This window comes from Lolium perenne, chromosome 5 (assembly GCF_019359855.2).
Source record: "Lolium perenne isolate Kyuss_39 chromosome 5, Kyuss_2.0, whole genome shotgun sequence".
In the NCBI taxonomy this organism is placed as follows: Eukaryota; Viridiplantae; Streptophyta; class Magnoliopsida; order Poales; family Poaceae; genus Lolium; species Lolium perenne.
In genome coordinates, this window is record NC_067248.2 from 13,930,132 (window position 1) to 13,949,691 (window position 19,560).

The 19,560-nt window shown below is 49.2% G+C and overlaps 1 protein-coding gene across 1 annotated transcript; it reads left to right on the top strand.

The window, feature by feature from the left end:
• The first annotated feature begins 3,978 nt into the window (after positions 1-3,978).
• Positions 3,979-14,630, top strand: LOC127304562 (disease resistance protein RGA4-like). The gene is made up of 3 exons (XM_071820679.1): positions 3,979-4,187; positions 11,833-12,018; positions 12,800-14,630. Exons 1-3 carry the CDS (start codon positions 3,979-3,981, stop codon positions 14,628-14,630), a joined length of 2,226 nt encoding a protein of 741 aa, XP_071676780.1.
• Positions 14,631-19,560: the final 4,930 nt, after the last annotated feature.

The following is a 19,560-nucleotide window of genomic DNA, read 5'->3' on the forward strand; positions in this document are numbered from 1 at the left end:
GGATCTGCAGAGCGGAGTTCTGGAGCTGATGGATTTGTTCGAGCGCAACACATGGCGACCGTTGTTGTCGTTGTGATCTTCAGCCGAAAAGGTGGCCCTTCTTCAACCTCCATGGCGGAGGCCTTGTCGATCCACCGCTGGAGCTCGACGCTTCTAGGAGGCCAAGTGGTTTGTCCCCGGAATCCTGGAAGTAGCCAACAACTGGATTTCATCGTTAGAGGAGAACCTTCGAGCATGCTGCTCTTGGAGCTCGGCGTAAGCGCGTGGAGTTCGCTGCCAATTTGTGGCACATGTGCTCTTGTCCTTGATTGATTTTCCTCGTTTTCTTCGATGGTGCTTTTTGTAAAAGTGGAGGCCTTAGAGCATCTCCACCGGGGAGCCCAATAGTGCCCCCAATAGAAATTTGGGGGCCGGCAGGAAAATTGGGCTAAGACCATCTCTAGCAGATCCCCATATTGGCCCGCATATGCAGAGTTGGGCCAATATGGGGTTTTCGCACGATTTTTTGGCAAGGCCAGACACCGCATTGGTGGTCTGGCCCGGATAAAATTTGGAGGCCGCAGCCCAAACTCGGAGCGGGCCGCTATATATGGCGGTCAGCGGCTACGGATGGGAGTCGAACCCCATCCGTCTCTCCGCCCGCTCCGCTCCTGCCGACGAGCAATCTGCGTGCTCCGACGACAAATCAGCGTGCGCCGGCGAGCAATCCAGACGGCATGGTGTCCGGCGGAGGTCGGGGATGGCATGGGGGAGGGAGGGTGGGCGGCAGCGCGCGCAAGCTGACCGCCGCGGAGCTTGAGCAGCAGCGGCGTGCCTCCGACGCCGCATCCGTGGCTCCTACCGGTGGCTGCACCAGGGGCTGAAGCCTCCACACGCCTTCGCGCGGCGCGAGCCACAGTACTACCGCGACCTCGAGGCGTCGAGGTCGCGGGATCCACCGGTGCGCCGCTCCATCTCCCACGACCTGGAGGAGTCGAGCTCCATCATGCCGCGCGAACTACAGCGCCCCGGCCCCGCGCCGCCTCACCTTCTCCGAGGGCTCGAGCTCGAGCGGGCCGCCCCCACCGCCGCGGTTCAACCCCGACGAATACGTGGCGGGGACATAGCCGCAATCGCGGCGAGGCTAGAGATGGCCGCACCCGTGCTCAAGGCGGGCGACTTCGTCCCCGACACGGCCCTGAGCACGGTGATGGCGCTGGTCGAGGAGAAGTCCATGCGCGACGCCGACAAGCAGGCGGAGTGGCGCCGTGAACAGGGGGCGCATGATGCCTGCTACATTGAGCTCGACAACGACTAGGCTGCCGGCTCCGCCGCTGCGGCACAGAGCTCCCCGGTGAGCGCGCTTACTTTTGTTGGCCTCGGCGGCGCTATTGACATAGAGAAGCGGAGCACTAGGCTCCGCTGTTTTAATCTCCCTAAATGTATGAACAATCTCTCGCGCGAACGAATGTTTGAATTATGCAGTTTATTATCGCGTATCTGAACCGCGCATCTGAAATTCAACCTATTTGGGGTGGCCTGGATCGGTGCATATGGGGTTTGGGGTTTGGCGCTTCTGCTAGAGATGCTCTAACACTGGCACACCCAATAAAGTTCGGTGGCGGCCCAACTCCTCGTGTTTCATCAATGCCTACGGCTGGTTTAAACCCCCGGATCGACACCTCCATCTCCGCCCAAATCCTCCCAACCATAGGCACCACTGCCCGTCAAATCCATCGCCTGCAAAAAAATCCACCGCCGGAGACATGGCGCACAACTACGACGCCGATGGAAGCAACGCCGGCAGCGAGTGGTCATGCCAATTCAACCTCGACAAGGAAGACATGCTCTACCGGCACCATATCCCGGTGCCGATGGAGTACCACCTACCGCACGGCTGGCACATGTCCGCCGCCGACTATGCAGTGTCGCCGCCTCCTCCGGATGGACCGGAGTTGTGCTCAGCGAGGGCCGGCGTGCACAAATGATGCCAGCGGAGCACCACCGGCCGGAGTGGGCACCGACCAACCCGGAGTGGCACCGCGTCTTCCAGGAGTAGCGCGACGTCGAGGTCGCCAGGTCCACCGACCCTGACACCAGCAGTTAAAATGCACTGGCCGCCGAACCTGGTGGTACGGCCGGGAAGTCAACGAGACACTTGCGGCGTACGGCTACCGCCCGCCCGCGGCGTACGATAGTTCAACCCCACCTCACTGGTCATATTCCTGCAGGCGCAGCGCATGGCGGCGCCTCTTGCGCGCACACCAAGATGGGAGGCGTCGGGCAGTACGTGAGGCCGTCCGGCGGTGTCGTCATCCGCAGAGGTAGTGCCACCGCACCTACCAGAAGGACTGCGCCGGTGAAGAAGGAGGCGCCTGGCTCGCTTGTACGCGGGCGCCTCGACCTTCGCCACCCAAAGGAGGAAGCCGTGCACCCGCCGCCGACATCGAAGAAGAAATGGCAGGAAATGGAGCTCGAGGCACAGGCTGCCTACTGCGGCCCCGACGACCAGGAGGACGCACCGGTGCAGCACATGGTTGTCGGCTGCTACATCGACGAGGACTACCGGCAGGTGACCTACAGCGCGCGGAAGGCGGATCTGTGGTCCGCCAAGGACTCCGCAATTTCGTCGACTTCGCCGCCGCCGCTCCTTCTCCACCATCGGCGCCAAAAGTGGGGGAGTACTGGGAGTTCTCCGATGACGACGACGACGACGGCAGCGACGACAGCGACTACAGCACCTTCAACCGCTAGTTTTTCTTTTAAAAAAGGAGTAATAGGCAGACCTGCACCGTTTGGTGACCTGCTCTTCTTGGTGTAGTATATCTGGGGTGTGCTGGATATTTAATCGGTCCTAGTCGCGCTTTTCCAACAACCATTTTCGCCCGGCACGGTCCAATACTGTCTGGTGCCCTGAGGCCGTTCCCGCTTCACAGGAGACGCTTCGGGCACGTCGGACAGAGTGCGAAACCGCGTCACGAGTGGAAGGCCCGCCGCGTCATTGACACGGAAGTCCAAAATCCCTCGCCTACCTCTGGTCAAGCGATGTTAATGGCATCGCGGCTTTCCCAGGCGGCACAGTGAACCGTCTCGTTGCGCATGGCTGCGTGGCATCCGCTCCGACGTTTATTGCGGTGAACGCCTCCGCTACCGCTTCACTTGTCGCCGCTGTATAAAGAGCGCCCCCTCCTTCCTTCTGGTCCCTTCAACATTCCAATATCGCCACGCCTCTCTCGACAGCCGCCGCCTCCTGTCTTTCTCACCACCTCCTTTCTCCTCGCAATGTCGAACAGCTTCGGGCGCGGTAGCCTCATGGTGGCGGAGGCGTGGGCGCTATACCACGCACGCTACCCCGTCCTGCTGGACATGCGCCTACCAAGCAGCGGTAGATGGAGGATGTCCATCAACGGGATCGGCGTCCCACCGCCGCCAGGCACGGATCGTTGGAGGGACGCGATCAGAGCCAGCGCATGCGCCTCAGCGCCGAGGAGCACGCCGATCCCACCTGTGCCACCACAGGCAACGACGACTGGTGGGCGGATTTCTTCTAGGCGCAGTACGACGCCGACATAGCCAACACCGACGGCCTCGTCGGCATGCAAAACACGTGGAACGGGGAGGGGCGGCTCTATTTCTCGGGCGTTCCTGGGCGAACCCTGCCAGAAATCCTCGACGTCATCCACAAAGGCGTCCCCAGGTTAGATATGCCGCCTTCTCCGCCGTCATATCCTCAGGTTCCGGCGCGCTGGCAGCCGAGGAGGACGAGTTTGTCCTCCTTGCACTCTTCTTCTTTGGGACCGGCGCGGCAGCAGCAGCGGTGGAATCGCCATCCGCGAACCAGCGCGGCAGCAACAGAGGCGCGCCGGTGCCCTCCTCGTTCCGAAGCCGGAGGTGAAGGAGGAGCAGGACGACGAGGAGGCCGCGAAGAACAGGAAGATGGTGGAGTACCTGCACCAGCAGCGATGACCCGAGGACTGTCTAGGGCTGAACGCGGCGTTCATGGCGTCGTTGAACGACAAGGACGCCTGGAGAGGCTACATCGACGCGGCGATCGCCATGTCCATCCGCGATGCCAGAATGTCACTCGTCGAACTCACCAACGACGGCGAAGCTGGGCCCATCGGCGCGGTGAAGGATGAGCCTGTCAATGAGCCCGATGAGCGCGGCAAGCAGGACATCGTCGACGACAGCATGTACAACTTCCACCAGTACTACGACCCCTCTAGGCGCCGCAAGTACTACTAGATTAGGGTTTAGGTTTAAATTTCATTCGAATTTCGCTCAAATCCATGTAATATATAGCAAGTTTGAATTAATTCGACGGTGTTCGCTTAAGTTTAAAAAAAACTAGATTTTTCTTTGGGGAACGCGGCTGAGTAGCGACACCCCCAAACACGATACGAAGAAACATCGTCCCCAAACGCTAAATCTAACACGCTTTGGGGATGCTTGAGGGAAGCAACTGAAGATGCTCTTAGCTAGAATGCAGCTGAGCAGAGAAGCGGCACTATCAACAACATTGGAGAACTGCGTGGAGAACTGAGTGCCAAAGGGAACGTTGCCGACATCCGACACCTCAAGATGCTTCTGCAGAGTGGTATGAGCGTGCTCGACCTATCAAGAGGGTGCCCATCGGCCTTCTGGCTACCCACGCTATCCCAGAGACACCACGGCGCATGAATGTTAGCGTGCAGGTGGCGGACCAGCTTAACCTGCAAACATGTGTTCTTGATGATCAGGCTCATGATTCCAAGACCTCCCTTTGCGCTTTGTCTGTAGAGGGCGGCGCGGGCAACCAGCCATTTCGCAACCGATGGCATGTCCAAGGCATTCTAGAGAAACACATTTTTTCTGATAAGGGAAATATTTTAATACCGTGAAGATATGAATTACACCTAGCCTAGCCTGTGCACCAACATATTATCTACAACTGGACAAGACATAAAAAATGCACACAGCCATAAACATAAGAAAATAAGAAAAGAAAAATAAGACCCCGCCATAGTGATCAATCACTCCCAGTAGCAGAACCCAATGTGAAGCCGCTACTGCAAATCAACAATCACTAGGTAGGCATCACGTGTGCAGTTTGGATGGGAACATCCTATATCCGCACGACAACCTCTGAAGCAATGTCGATCCTGTCTTCGCCTACTTAGTAGTCTTGAGCTCAACATGAGGCGTTGAGACTTCCGGTATTCCAATTGTATAGCCGCCATGATAATCCCCACCTCTTCCTACACCATGAAAATCATGGCGGATATGCCGTTGACGACATGTTCCATGGTTTATAGATGAAAAGTGGAGCTTCACGACGCGTCCACACTTGATGCCGCACGGGCTGATGTTTGCGAACATGTACGACCAAATTCAATCCAATCCAGAGGTCAAAGAGTGTCATGCGCCAATCCATGATATTCACCGGTGGAAGAAATCCAGAATTCGTCAGCCACCAGATCGACCATCAATTCTAGAGAAACACGTGCCACAATTCTTTAGTGGCATGCAACATTGTGGAAGGTAGCTCCACCGCCGCCATGGCGAATGTGGGGATGGCATCTAGGACAGTGCTAAGGAGGACCACTACCTCTAAGAAGACTAGACCGAAGGAGTTGAGCATTTGCAGGATGGGCAAAGTTGTTAGAGCATCACTAGTAGAGCCACTAAACGCTCAAATCTTCAAAGCAGTTTAAGGGTTGAGAATGAGCATTTTTTGGCACTTTTAAGGGGTGAAAAACAGGGGCAAAGACTAGAACCCTCAAACCCTTAAAAATGAGGATTGAGGGCAAAGACTAGAACCCTCAAACCCTTACAAAACATTCATTTGATATATCACAATTATCATCATCTCATTAATGGTTTGAAGAAAACAATAATCATTCTAGTTATTATTACAACACCAAATAGTACTCCAAATAGTACTTTCAAGCACATAATAATCATTCAAATAGGACATAGAAAAGTAAAACAAAGATAGATCATGGGCGTTGGCGCCGCCCATCCAACTGCCAATGGTGCTCTACTAGATCATCCCGGAGCTGACCATGAGTCTTTGCATACTCAATCGCACGATGTGCTTCAAGAAAAGCTTGTATGCGACAAGGGTTTCTTTCCGGTTGCACACGGGTACCAACGTTGTCATAGAAACAAGGCAGATTTAACCCTCTCTCATCCTCGAGGATCATGTTGTGTAGAATCACACAACATCAGGATTTTTTTGTCCGCAAAATGAGCTGGACCCCGAACTATGGCAAACCTTGCTTGCAAAACACCGAAAGCTCTCTCAATATCCTTACGGGCTGCCTCTTGTGTCTTGGTGAAATGAGCCTCTTTTCTGGTTAAGGGCACCCCATTTTTCTCCTTGATGGACTTCACAAGAGTTGCCCACTCGGGATAAATGCCATCGGTGAGATAGTATCCCATTGAGTACTCATTATCCATGATTTTGTAGTTGCAAGTTGGAGCATCCCTAGAAACTAATCTTGCAAACAAAGTAGATCTATTGAGCACATTGATATCACTGAGTGTTCCCGGCAAACCAAAAAATGCATGCCAAATCCATGTGTCCTCCGATGCCACGGCCTCAAGCACAATGGTAGCATCACGGCTTTTACCGCAATACATTCCTTGCCATGCCTTTGGGCAATTTTTTCATGTCCAATGCATGCAATCTAGACTACCAAGCATCCCCGGCCATCCCCTTTTTTCATTCATCTCCATCAATCTCTTTGTATCTTGCTCGTTGGGTGCCCGAAGATACACATCACCATACAACCGGATGACTAATTTTGCAAACCTACAGACGGACTCCGTGGTTGTATCTTGTCCAATGCGAAGATACTCGTCGGTATAGTCCGCGGGTATGCCATCTACAAAAACAACAAACAAAAAATTGTTAGTGCTAATAAATAAAAGAGGAAAAATGAAACAAAGAAAACAAAAAAGGAGGAGGCATACTTGCAGGCGCGGCGGCTCGGGGCGGTCGGGGCTGCGCGGCAGCCTCTGGTCGGGGGCGGGGCGCGGCTCGGGGAGGTCAGGGGTGGGCGGGGAGGGGAGGGCAGGGACGGGGCGCGGCGGCTCGCCGCGGTCGGGTCCGGGCGGCGGCTCAGGAGGTCGAGTCCGGGGCTCGAGGGAGGGAGGCGGGCGGCGGCAGGGCGGAGGCTGGGGGAGGTGGGGGAGGCGGCGCGCGGCTCGGGGAGGCTCGGGGAGGTGGGGGAGGCGGCGGGCGGCAGGGCGGGCGCGGCGGCTCGGGGCAAAAGGCGGCGGGGAGGCGCGGATCCGGGTGCGATGCAGCTCGTGGCCGCCGGCGCATGTCGAGGGGAGGCGGGGGGGGGGGGGGGGGAATGGCGATAGGCGGCGGCCGGCGGCGCGGACGCGGGAGGTTGGGCCGGTGAAAATTCCCTCCTGCGCGAGTTGGAAGAGGAGTGCGGGTTGGGGCAGTTTGGCCTCCCAACCCTCACTTCTATAGGTTGGAATTGGGTTTGAGGGTTGGACCCCTAATTTTCTAGTCTACATGTTTTTTCTCTCGCAAACTGTAAAAAAACTATTATTTTTGAGGATTTGAGGGTTTATGGGCACTACTAGTGATGCTCTTAGGGCGGGGCTCACCCTAGAGCACAGGGACGCCAACAAGAGCTGCACATGGCCAGGACTACTACAACCTACGCATGTAATGCCACCAAGATTCGAGCACCATCGCACATGCCTCTGACAAACACTAACACTAACAGGAAGAAGCCAACAAAGGAACGCCGAGGGTGCAGAACATGGAGCAAACTTTGAACCAATGCTGAAGCACCGCTTCTTCACCGCACCACCTTTAGAGAACCGTACAGAGAGATGTCCAAGGCGACATCTTCAAGAAGAACACGACACAAGAGCGCCCCCAACGTCCTATCCGAAGATTTTGGGTTTCACCCGGAGCACGTAGACAAGCCAGGAGCAACCACAGTGTCGTTGTCTAATCGACGGTACCCCGAAAGAGGTATCCTCACGAGGGGGAGAAGAAGATGGGGCCATTGGGCGAAGAGGTACCGGGACGGTGATACACGATTTACCCAGCTTTGGAACACGCTGCACGATGGTAAGGCCTACTGCTCCTTGTCTGGAATTATATGGATGCTTTCGCGTAGTTACAATAAGTTGTGGTTGTGCCCTTAGGGCTCCCAGAATCCGTCTTATATAGACGCACGGATCTAGGGTTTTTAGGGAGAATCCTAACCAGATACAAGTTACCTAACTACAGAATATTACATTGCCGTACACGTTAAAGATCCACCTATTTCTAACTTATCGTCATGGATCCGACTTACTTCATGGGCCTCCACGGATCCGACTCCTTGCGCAGATCGGGTTAGATCCGGCTCCTTGTTACTGGGTTGGACATCTTCCATATTCAATCACAACAACAACTGGGCCATCCGGTGGGCCATATGGCACCACCACTATCTGTGGGTTACCCGGGCTTGCTGAATAACTCACACTACTGTGAGGTACCCGTTAATTATACTCATAACACACAACGACGCATTCAGGAAGGGGACGACGTCCATGGATGCCGCCGTCGTGGCCTAGGAGGGCAAGGGTTTCCCCTCTGCATATGCTCCCTACCAACTACACAAGGTGCCGATCGCCGCCGGAACGACAAACAAACCGCCATCACAACATGCGGCTCGCCAGCGGCATGCCACCCACGGGACTGTGGACACCGGCCAACACCAAAGCCTTTGGCTCGCCCGTCAACCAGAAAGACTCCCACCCTTCAGGGCTGCTGCCCAGATTTCCAAACTCCGTGCGTCGTCGAACTGAAGAAGGTACCCGAAACACGGCCTCCGTGAGGACCAGCGCACAACTGCCAGTAGGCACTCTACCAAACGGATCACCACAACGTTACCAGAACCTGCCGAGTGACATCCCTCCATATATCTGCGACAAAATGCCACCTTGGCTGCTGTGGTCGCCAGATCGGGAGACTGACATGCACGCAAGGGTTGGCCGGTTCCTGATGAAGAGTTGGAAAAGTCAGAATATGATGCTTTCTACTTAAGCAGTAGGGTTGGCCCGTAGAATGGATACTGGTGTGTTCTACACAATAGTTCCTGTAGAACATGTTTCAACCAAACCTCTTTCCCTTCATTTCGAGTATTCCGTACGTACAAGTGTCATCATGTTCTCCCATCGCCTCCAGCATCACAGGTATATGTCGACATTCACAATTAAGGGAGTGAAATCTTCCAGCGTTAGTTTTTCAGCGGAGAGCGGCAGAAGGGAAGCATTGAACATGCATCGGGCCAGAGTGCTTTTTTGAAAGTTAATTGTCAAACCGATCGTTTCAGCAAATTCAGCCAACCGCACCGTGTCCTCCCCAATGCACTACGGAAAGAACTGCTTCGTTCTTTGCTTCTGTTTTGGTCGGAGATAGTAGGTAGGTTTCAAGCCGTTTTTTTTTAATCTTCAGATTTTGACAAATGTTTAAATTTAAAAAAAAATGAAATTTTTTAACTTTTCAAATCATTCAGATTTAACAAAATTTCAATTTTAAAAAGTTCAAACTTGAAAAAATGTTCAACATTGAAAAATATTTAAATCTTGAAAAGTTCAAAAAACTGAAATCCGAAAAAGTTCAAATGGAAAAATGTTCAAAAGTAAAAGAAGTTCAAAAAATTCAATAAATAGGAAAAAAATGAAAACCCTGCAGAAACCGAAGGAAAACAAAAAAAAACCGGACAACTCCCTTGCAAAGCGCAAAAACCTAACAAAAAACCCCCCACAAGCATACAACCCTCGTGATGGGCCTTACCGACAATCACCGCGGCCGCAATAGGCGGTGAATAGGAGGAGCTCCTATACACCGACCGGGTCGGTGCGGACGGGGTATCGCACACCCCCGACCCGACGGCTGTATAGTGGGTCGCGGCCCACCAGGTAAACTCGTTTTTTTTCTTATTCAGTTTTTCTTATTTTCAGTTTATATATTTTCAATTTTTAAAAGTTGAATTTTTTAAATCTGATTATTTAAAAATCCAAAGTTTTTAAAATTTTGTTATTTCTTAAAATTCTATTTTTGTCAAAATCAAAATTTGAACATTTTTTGAGATTGACCGTTTTTTTTCGAAATTTGAACATTTTTTGAAAATAAACATTTTTTAAATTTGAACATTTTTTGAAAATAAACATATTTTTAAATTTGGACATTTTCCGAATATAAACATTTCTTGGATACGAACAATTTTTAACTTTGAAATTTTTCCAAATTTGAACACTTTTTAGATTTGAAGGTTTTCCGAACTTGACCTATTTTCAAATTTAATTTTTTTGATTTTATACAAAAAGAAAATTAAACAAAAAAATAAATAAAAAAGATAACAGAAAAACAAACAAAACATAAAACAGAAACAGAAAATAAAAATGAAAAAAAACGAAGAAGCGAAAATACCCGACCAGGGTGTACGATGGCTGGAAGGCACTAGTGAATAGGTTGCACCGACGACTTGGGCACAGTGGGGGACGCCTATGCATCGCTTTAAGCGGGGAAACTCGTCTAGGCCACGTCAAGAATTTTCAAATGGGCCAGGCCCATATTTCGTCCGTGACATGAGGTTTTGGTTCTTTTCAAATTGTTAAATTACGAAAAATGTTTAAATTTAGATATGTTCTAATTTTGACAATGGGTAAATTAAAAAATAGTTCAAAATTAAAAAATGTTCAAAACTTAAAAAAGTTTAAAATTTAAAAATGTTCAAAATTAAAAAAATGTTCAAAAGTAAAAAATGTTGATAATTAAAAAAATGTTCAAAACTTGAAAACGTTCAAAATTAAAAAAATGTTCAAAACTTAAAAATGTTCAAACTTTAAATATGTTCAAAACTTGAAAACAATTAAATTTTAATAATGTTCGAAATTTAAAATATTCATATTTTTTAAAAACTTCAAAAAACTAACATGCAAAAATAAAAAAAACAGCAAAAACCGAAAAAGAACTGAAAGCAAACGAAAAAAATAGCAGAAAACCGGAAAGCAGCAGAAAACTAGAAAAAGCGTCCGAAAATAAAAAAAAAATGGAATCCATCCCTGGCAGGAAAACGAGGCGGAGGAGTAAATGGGCCATCCCTGGCAGCAATAAGCGGTGAATAGGTTTCACCGGCACGGTGCCATGCACCGGTGGTTTCTCTCGATTGGGCTGTTCGGCACCGAACCTTCTATCGGGTCATGTGGACCATTGTTAGATGGGCCAACCCTCACAGACTAGATATGCTTGGGCCCACCTTCTGTCATGTGGACCATTGTTGAGCAGACGATGCATCTGTTCTATGTTGTCCTTTTTAAATCCATGCCCCAATAGGTCATGAGGCCATCTCTAACAGGATGACTCAAACCGTCGCTGCGATCGCACCGTCGAAAAATGCGTTTATATCCATGCACAGCGGCCCGACGTATAGTGACCAGGCTGTTCGCGGAGACCGTAAACGCAACCCAAATATGTGTGTCTTGGATGCGTGTCTGCGGACGCTATGCGGTCACGCGGCGTGACCGCTCTCGTCTGGGCGAACGTTTTGTCAGGCTAGCTTGGCAACGACCCTGCCTCGAAGCGTCTTCTTAGCGACGGCAGTACTGGTGATGAGGCGTCGCTTCGGCAGTCTACACCACGTTAATGGTGATGCCTTACCTGCCGAGCCACCGCCGCCCACCACTGCCAAGGAACTTAATGGTGATGCCACGCGTGGCACGCCCCTCGGCTGCCTCCGACGTATATAAACAGGGGCGTGCGCTCGGCTGACCCATCTCATCTCCTCCACACAAACCCTAGACGTCGCACAACCTCCACCGTAACGCCGCCTCACACCTGTCCTTTAGCTTTGCCATGAGCAGCGCTGGACGCGACCAGGCTACTGCGCCTCCACCTCCTCCGCCTGACAGCTCCGACGAGGAGAACGAAGATAGCGCAGACAACGTTACCGACGCGGCCATGGACGCGAAGTTCATGGCTGACATAGAGCATGAGGCAGAGGAGGAGCGGGCGGCCCACGCGACGTTCGACACGTAGCAGGAACGCCGCAGGAAGGCGGCGGCCGCAGAGGATGAGTCCGACGATGACGACTTCGAGTTCGACTGGACTGGGCTTGACCCGGAGGAGAAGGCGGCAAAGCAGAGGGCCTTAGTCGAGTCCTTCAAGACGTTGAAGAAGGCTGAGGGTGCCGCTAACGAGGCGTTGCGGCAGCGGCTACTGGAGAACGTGGCGGCCCACTGAGCTCTGACGACCGCACGATGGATGCAGCGGTAGGCGGCGGAGAAACTGATGAAGAGGGAGGGAGGCAACGACGAGGCCGGGCCATCAAACGCCCCGAGGGACGACAAGTAGTTTAGGGCCTTGTTTTTCCTTCTTGTTTTTCGTATGTACATTATGCATTTGAGCTGAATGAAAAATATGTTGGAAAAACAATATGGGTCGCCCCGCTGGGAGCACACCTAGATGAAAATGGACGCGTGGTCAGAAACGACCATTTTCTTGTCCGCGATCCGACGCAAACAGCGTGCGTGGCTATTTTAGGTGTCCGAAATGCGTCGAGCAGTTGGAAATGCCCTGAGTGTACGAATGATCATGCGGGAATATGCCCCTGTTATGTGCAGGCTGTTTCATAAAGAGATGTCTAATCTTGTTTTTTTTTTGCGTTTTTTTACTTTATTGTCATTGTTCGATATTTTCGATGTTTGCCTCTTGGATATGCGGCTTGTTGTAAATTCTTCGAAATTCTCTTTTAGATTTGTTAGGACAATTGTTCCTACCTACTGATTATTCTTTTTGTAAATCTGTGTCCTATAGGTATTTGATTCTAATTGATAATGTGGATATAAAAGAATTGGCGAACGTAATCAAACACTGTGATAATGAAGCTGAGCAGGACATATGTGTCGTTGCTACGACTGACTATACTAAAGCGATACACTGCAAGTGCTCTTCACCAACGCCCGATAGCAGTACCACAACCCAATATTTGGAGATAGCAGAACTGACAAACACAACAGATATAAATGAGATCGAAAGACTTGAAAAAAAGTTGCAAGACGTGCTTGTGAGTAACTACGACAAGAGTCTATCTAGCCTTGACTTCGAGCAGTGCTTGCTATACCTTTGCATGTTCCCACATGATCATCTTGTGAGGTCGAATCTTCTAATAATGAGATACCTAGCTGAAGGAATTGTATTTAGTCAACAGAAGAAGCACGGAGAGGGTAAATTATGTAATCCCCAAGAGTTTTTGAAGATCCTCACCGACCACAATGTCGTTCAGCCCATTCAAGTCAGCAAAAACGGTGAAGTGAAGAGATGCCAACCTCATGTGATGATGCTCAACCACATTTCCGGCCAATCCAAGTCGAAAAATTTCTTTGCATTGCTCTGCGGTTCGACAGCCATACATGCTTTGGATGCAGACCAGAAGAATCCTATCCGGAGGCTTTCTCTCCATCCTATCAGTGATGAAACTGACATATTGAGCTTACCTAAGGCAGAGGCTTTAGCTGTTCTCCGGACTCTGGTGGTATTTCATACTGGTAGCCTTGCCATTGTTTCCCAACTTTCCAATTACGAGTTACTGCGAGTGCTGGATCTGAAAAAATGTGCTGTTCTAACCAATGAACATGTCAAGAAGATATGTGACCTGCTGCTTCTGAAATATCTGAGCCTCGGGGAAGGCATTGATGAGATTCCGAGGGAAATAGCGAAGCTTGAATGGTTACAGACACTTGATATGATGAGAACCCAAACAGTTTATGTGCCCGTGGAAGTCATGGAGCTCCCACGGTTAAAACACCTCCTGGGAAAGTTTCAGCTATTCAAATGTGACATCACAAAGAAGAAACTGAAAGAGCTACTGTCAACAACTAGCAATTTGGAGAGATTTTCAGGATTTTTTATCGATGATAGCAAAGAATTTGAACGCCTCATGAGTCGTATGGTGAAATTGAGCAAGGTTAAAATATGGTGTGATGAGAAAAACTGGACTGACGGTGACTCACTCTCAACTGCCATCAAAACTTTCAGTAAGAAGAGTCACAACCTTTCTTTAGATGGTCAGAAGAAAGGTTCTCTATCGATTGATTGCAAGGTATGCCCAAAGAAAATCCTTGAATCTCTGAGCGAATCCAGTAGGCTTACCTCGCTGAAATTACACGGCGATTTGACGCCATTCCTGGGTTTCACAGTCAATCCAAGTATGCAGGAGATATCGGTGGCAGGTATTGAAGAGCTATGTCTTTCAGGGACAAATCTGAGAGGGGACGAAATTCTACGCGTCGTTAAACTTTTCAGTGCTTTGACATATCTGAAGCTGGTTGAAGATGATCTGGGGCCACTCGAGATACCAAAAGGTTGCTTGCACAGCCTAAAGAGGTTATGCCTAGTGGGTGTCCATATTCTCCGGAAAATAACAATCCAATCTGGAGCTCTGCTTTGTCTTGTCTCACTTCATATGCTCGGCAAACAAGAAAATCCTTCGGCCACTGAAATCACAAGCCTCAAACATCTGAAGGAAATCGGACTCCATTCTGGAGTCGCTCAAGATATAAAAGAAGACTGGCAGTCACAGGCAAGTCAACATGAAAACAAGCCCAAACTTGTGTTCATTCAAAGCCCCGAACATTCTGCAGCATGATTATGGTTTCATCGAGTAGCATCACCGTGAGTGTTGCCCATTGCCCAGTGCTCCATCGTCATCATTTTGTATCACTTGTCAAATCTTACAACTATTTTAATTGTTTGTGTGCAATGCAAAGCATCCCAATCGATCTCCTTGTGCCGTACTAGTAGTTTACACTGTTTTTTTCTGCTTCCAACTGTATTCTGGTTTTCACCACATATAAGGTTCACCGTGTATTCTTGAGTTTGCCCGTTTAGTACGCTATATAAGAACACAAGGTGTATCTGATACTTTTGGTCTTCGTTGTACAATTTTTATTATCCTATTTCCTTTCAGGCTTGTGCTTCCGATGATTGTGGTACCTCCCATAATGTCTCTTATATTTTTGTATATTGTCTCTTCATACTTCATTTTCTTACACTGGATAAGCATATTTAGTTTTTCTGTCAGGTGCTTGCAATAAGTTTGATTCCGTATATACCCAATATTTTTGGAAAGCATGCACGATTGCATTTTAATACTTTTCTTACACATCAACAATATCCAAGTAATAAAAATGCAGAAAATACAAGAACATTTATTCACATATGTGAAGATTTTTTTCACATTTATACCAGTTTGGCATCCTCATTAGCCGATAAGACAGCTTTAGAGGCCATGCAAAAACATCAAGACCATATTTACAATGAACCATTGCCCACTCAGTCCTAGAAAAATGTCTTATAAGGTTTTTTTAATTATTTGAGTTTGATTAAGATCATAAATAGTTATATCAACATTACCATAATAAATATATATACCATGAATACATATTTCAGTATGGTACTATTGAATTCATTGTTGATATTTCTTCTTTAAATTTGATCAAACTTTTTGCAGAGGGAGTACATATTTATATCCACGTATTTAGGAAAACTAAATATTTCAATATACCTATCGCTTAGTCTATGAGACGGTCCCATTAATCTAACAACCCTACCTTTTTTTAGGACAATTAATGTTAAAGGCTCCCACTGCAATTTTATAAATATAAGTGATATGTACAAGATATTTACATTGTTTGGTATCCAAGAAAGGAGTATATCTAATTTTGATCTGCTAGCCAGTCATTGAATTATTGAACCTATTTTTTTCCTGATTCTATGGCTTACAAGCCTCAGTTCCTGGTAGTATATAGCTTTCAAACTCGGAAACGTTGGGTTTTGGTCTTTGAAATGCAGTGCATATTTGAGCCACGTCTACATCTTCACAGACAACCCGGTCACTATGCGACTGGCTGCTGGACATGGGTGCAGGCACATTTTTTGGCTGCGCGGTCGTGAAGCATCCGTTTGCATCAGCCCATTAGAGATTCCCTAAGAAAAGGATCAAATCGATGGCCGCGGTTGTCATGAAAGTTGTGGGAAAACCTTGCGAAGGGAGGAGGAAGCGCCTTCCTGGGAGGGTGGCGTCCGTTCCGACTCCCTCGGGAAGAGTACAGCGTCCTAGGCTATATGTATGATGATTCCCTGACCTGGCGGGGCCAACCTGCTCTACATCTCTCATGGTCCCCATGGACGGATCTAGCGCTCGATGGAATCCAATGTACATGATCCCCCCTCCTGATGTGTGAGTAAAAGCAGAGGCACACGTCTGGTCATGCTAGCAAAGAAGGACACCCGGTTATGATAATCCGAGGATACACACGAAACCCGCGGGAGAAAAACGAGACGAGTCAACATCAGACCTTTCACAATGGGTTGGTTCTTAGCACGTTTCAATAGGACGTGGTGTTTCTTAAGATATAAGTACTTCAATACATTGTGTCTTAGTGTTGTATCTAAATTTAATGATTTTGGGCTCATGCATGCATTTGATTGGGCTACTAACGCTTTTTGTCCATGGTGACGTGCAAGTGTTGTATCTTAGCTAAGATACAACACCATTCTCTTTCATCAATAAATAGGATGCTACATAAGCAAAGTACTTATTAGGATATCGTGCTAAGAAACATCCATTGTGAAAGGCCTCAGAGGACAGCATGATCCCGAGAGAGAATTACTCACAGACATGCTACACACGTCAATAAGAGAAGTCACTACTAGAAAAAAAACTTAGCACACCTATTTTTCTTAGTAGTGGCGCACCATGGTGTGCGACTACTATAACACCACTCCTAAGGGTTAGCAGTGGCGCACCATGTGGTTCGTCACTAGTAATCCAAGTACCAGTACCAGTAGCGCACCCGCCACTGCTAGCTCATTGGTGCACCACTGGCATGATTATTTTGCTCGTTTTTGTTCTCGTTTTTGTTCTAGTTTTTGTTCCTCATTGTTTTTATCTTTTTATTGCCGGTTGTCGGAGAGGAGGAAGGAAGGGATGAAGGAGGAGGAGGAGAGTGGGCTGGGTGGCTGAAGAAGAAGTGTGAGAGGAGGAAGCAGGGAGGAGGAAGCTAGCTACCGGAGAGGAGGAAGGAGGAAGGAGGTTGGCTGTCGGAGAGGAGGAAGCAGGGAGGAGGAGGAGGACACCGGCTGCCAGAGAGGATGGAGCTATGCTGAAGAGGAGGGTGGAGGAAGAAGGAGAGGATGGAGGAGATGGGAGGAAAGGATGGAGGAGAAGAGAAGGAGGTGGAAAGGATGGAGGGGACAAGGAGAGGGTACGCGAAACGTGTGGAGGGAGGTGGATAGGAGTAGCGGTAGGTAGGTGGCTGGCCATTTCAAAATTAGTAGGCGGGAAACTTAGCACTGACGCACCACAAGGCTTGTGATCGGATGTAAAAAAATCGTAGATACATTTTGATATGAAAAACTTTTTCATCAAAGGTCGTATACAACCAGAAAAAATGTTTTACCGATACATGACACAATTTTGCAAAATTGGTCGAATTTAATGTTTGTTTCCCCCTGTAGCAATGGCACACCATGGTATGGTGTGCCACGGTGCACCACTGGTAACCCTTAGGAGTGGCGTTATTCCATTTGTCCATGTGGTGTGGTTCAATTGGTACGCATGTCATCGTCAAATCGACACATGTTGGCTTTATAATGCGTCATGTGGCCAATGCCACGACGATACTGACGCCAGGCTAGACGACAAAGCTTAGAGTCGACCGGACTGATAGCTTAATGATTGGTCTGACAAGTTAATCATTGTTCCGACATGTTAATCATTGGCCGAACACACCTGACATGATGGTCGTAGGTGAGGGGAACCGGCGCATGACGGTTATTTGCGTCACAATGACTTGGGCCGGGAGGGCTCTCGGCCAGCACAAATCCGTCAAGGATGTGTGATGGGAAAATATAAATGTCAGTCCGGCCATCTGTGACGCAAGGTTCGCCACGGAAATCGAAACAGTCAGTATGAGGTCTCCGTGACGGTTTTTGGGCATTCGCCGACGAACTAAAATCGTTATGGACTTGCAAACTATTTTTAGTGCCGGTGACTGACGCCGCAGCTGCCGAGTCGGTGTCGTCTGCCAGGGACGACTCGTCCTCGACGTAAGTCTCCCCCGATAGCGGGAGAGTGGTGGTGAGGAGTTGGCCCGGCCCGTAGGGCTCGTGCAGCTGGCCGGGGCGGACCTCGGCAGAGTCGGTGATGCCGGCGTAGGAGACGAAGAGGTTGATCATGCCGATCGGCACCATCCAGGCGTGGGTGATTGGCGCTGATGCCGAGTAGTAGGTGCTCGTCTGGATGTAGAAGAAGCCACTTGTGGTGATCATCCTGCCGGAAGTGAACAGTTGGCAAACCGGCGAGTAGGGCCTTGCCGTAGATCAGAGGCCAGACACCCCACGCCCCACGGTGGGCACCACTGTCGTGGTTATGACCACGGAAGGTGTTACAGGGTGTAGCACTTCATCGATGCAGTGCAAGGGAAGCGTAGTCATCTATAGATCGAGGTGCGCAGGGACACGGGTTTTACCCAGGTTCAGCCCCTTCGGAGGAGTAAAAGGCCTACGTCCTACTAGATTGTATTGCTTTTGATAGTGTTTACAATGGGGGTGCTCAGCCAGTCGGCGTGGCGACTAGGAGCATTGAAGATGGGGGAGAATGAGATTTGATCCCATCTAAGGTTTAGCTCGGGGCTTTATATGGACACCACCGGTCTAGGGTTACATGGAGATTAGATCAAGTATAACTGATCACTATTAGGCCCGGATCCTTTATCCCGCGCCAAAGTCTTCAACCGCTCCAGTCGCACGGGCCTGCATCCATTCGCCTTGCTCCTCAGACTACTCATAGTGGGAGTAACTTCACTAGTAACTAAGTGTCCAACTCACCAAATTTGCTTATGTGGCAGCAAGTTAATGATGAGAGAGGAAGATATAGTAACATAGCTAGTTATTGTAACATCACACTTCCCAATATACAATGAGTCTAGAAGATAATTAATGAAGACATCTATGATACTACTTTGATGTTACTAACCACTATGAAGGTAGTAACATAGAGTAGTAACATGCACATGTTACTACTCTATGTTACTTCCCACTATGACTAGTCTTAGGGTTTTGGTCGAGTCACCCGGGGCGTTTTGGCCCAGTCGCCCAGCAACTGAGTTTCCCCGGCCCTTCTTTCTTCTGGCGAGTGAGCCTAATGATGGACCCCCATGGGCACATCCCCATCAATCGGTATACCTAGTTGAGCCTTTATGACCACCCTATCACGGTGTGGCGGTTGAAACAACTAAAGCAACCTCAGGAGATGGTGATTAATACGATCTCACGGTCTTAGGATTAAGTTACTATGCACTCGATATAAATATCTTAACATTGAACTCCATACGATATGATCGTGCTACATACTTATGTTGTGGGTATGTCCACCATATCATTCATCTAATTATATGACCTCGTTATCAATGACGTGTGTGTCCATGATCGGAAAAACCTCGACCAACTATCGACCTCAATGAACCAGTCATGCACTTGCGTGCTAACTAGGGACAACTGGTTGTTTACAATAC